The sequence below is a fragment of the Elephantulus edwardii genome, unplaced genomic scaffold (assembly GCF_000299155.1).
Source record: "Elephantulus edwardii isolate Elephantulus edwardi_28Jun2011 unplaced genomic scaffold, EleEdw1.0 scaffold00515, whole genome shotgun sequence".
Lineage (NCBI taxonomy): Eukaryota > Metazoa > Chordata > Mammalia > Macroscelidea > Macroscelididae > Elephantulus > Elephantulus edwardii.
Window position 1 is genome coordinate 397564 of NW_006400265.1, and position 1425 is coordinate 398988.

General features: G+C 55.4%; 1 protein-coding gene across 1 annotated transcript in view; it reads left to right on the forward strand.

Annotated features, from left to right (window-relative positions):
- Positions 1 to 1425, forward strand: part of NSUN2 (NOP2/Sun RNA methyltransferase family, member 2) — a 35116-nt gene that overhangs the window by 30414 nt on the left and 3277 nt on the right. Inside the window, exons 14-15 of the mRNA XM_006903131.1 lie at positions 306 to 398; positions 1145 to 1280. Of these exons, the coding sequence (XP_006903193.1) occupies positions 306 to 398; positions 1145 to 1280 (229 nt within the window). The remainder of the gene's footprint in view (positions 1 to 305; positions 399 to 1144; positions 1281 to 1425) is intronic.

A 1425-nucleotide genomic window follows, 5' to 3' on the forward strand; every position in this document is an offset into this window, starting at 1 on the left:
GTGTGTGTGTGTGTGTGTGTGTGTGTGTGTGTGTGTGTGTTTTTTCCTGGTGTGAGAGATTGAGTTGAGGGCTGGGCACTTGGAGGGTTGAGGACCAGGTGTGTGGGTCAAAGACAGCAAGTGTGAGTCCCGAAGCCCTTTGTCCTCCCAGCCCTGTGGATGGAGCGTGTTCCCTGTCCCACTGTTGGCTCTGAGAGCTGGAGGACAGGACTGTATGGGGTCCAGGATCAAAGCCCACTGCGGGTGTTGGGAATTAACGTGGGCATGCAGACTGCAGGTGCATCTCTCCTTCCTGTTCTCTTTAGCCCCCCTCCATCAAAGAAAATGAAGCTGTTTGGATTTAAAGAAGATCCGTTTGTGTTTATTCCTGAGGATGACCCTCTGTTTCCCCCGATCCAGTAAGAATTTGTACATTGTTTCCAGTTTCTTCTTTAGCAGCTCTACTATAGAGAAGGAGCTTCATGCTCGTTCTCTGCAGCTGTTTTTCCTTCGCACTGCACATGGAACTCCTTCCGTTAGGAGTCCCAGAGCCACCTGTCCGTGACAGGATAAGAGGGAGCTGAAGATGGCAGAGTTTGAGCAGAGTGACTAACTCACATGGACCAGGCTGTGGTCCCAGGGCTGTTTAGATAGAGGGTGCAGGGTCCCCGGGCTGGGAGGGTGGAGAGAGTGCAGGATCCCAGGGCTGGGAGAATGGAGAGGGTGCAGGGTCCCGTGGCTGTACAGGATGGAGGGGTACAAGGTCCTGTGACTCTGTAGGATGGAGAGGATGTGGGGTCCTGTGATTTTTGTAGGATGTAGAGGGTGCCAGGTTCCATGGCTGTGTATAGGTGGACTTGGTGTTGAGGGGATCCTAGTGGGGTTTTCTGTGAACAGAACTAGAAGAGTCTCACACATCTTTCCTTCTTCACCACGCGTGCATACTTCATAGCACCGTCACTGATACAGTTCCGTAGTCAGACCTCCGAAGGAGTCTCAGGGATGGTGTGGGCACAAGGAGACATGGCACTTGCTGTAGGTGCTCCCTGTAAACACTGCTGAGGGTCTGGGTGAGGCTGGATGTCAGGAGGAGGTGGGCAGTCTTAAGGTGGGCGAGGGCCGGGGGCCTGGCCTGCATTGTGCCTCAGCTCAGCTTTGTTGACAGGAAGTTTTACGCTCTGGACTCTTCCTTCCCCAAGAAGAACCTGCTGACGCGGACGATGGAGGGGAAGAAGCGGCAGCTGTACATGGTGTCCAAGGAGCTGCGGGGCGTTCTGCTCAACAACAGCGAGAGGATGAAGGTGAGTGAGCGCTGGGCCGGGCGGCATGCAGGGTGGACAGCAGACCCCGACCCGCCTGTGCTCCCAGGGCAGGCTGCAGGGAACTGTAGACCTCAGCAAATGACCTTGCCTGACAGTGCTGGCATGGCACGCGTTGCCTGCACCG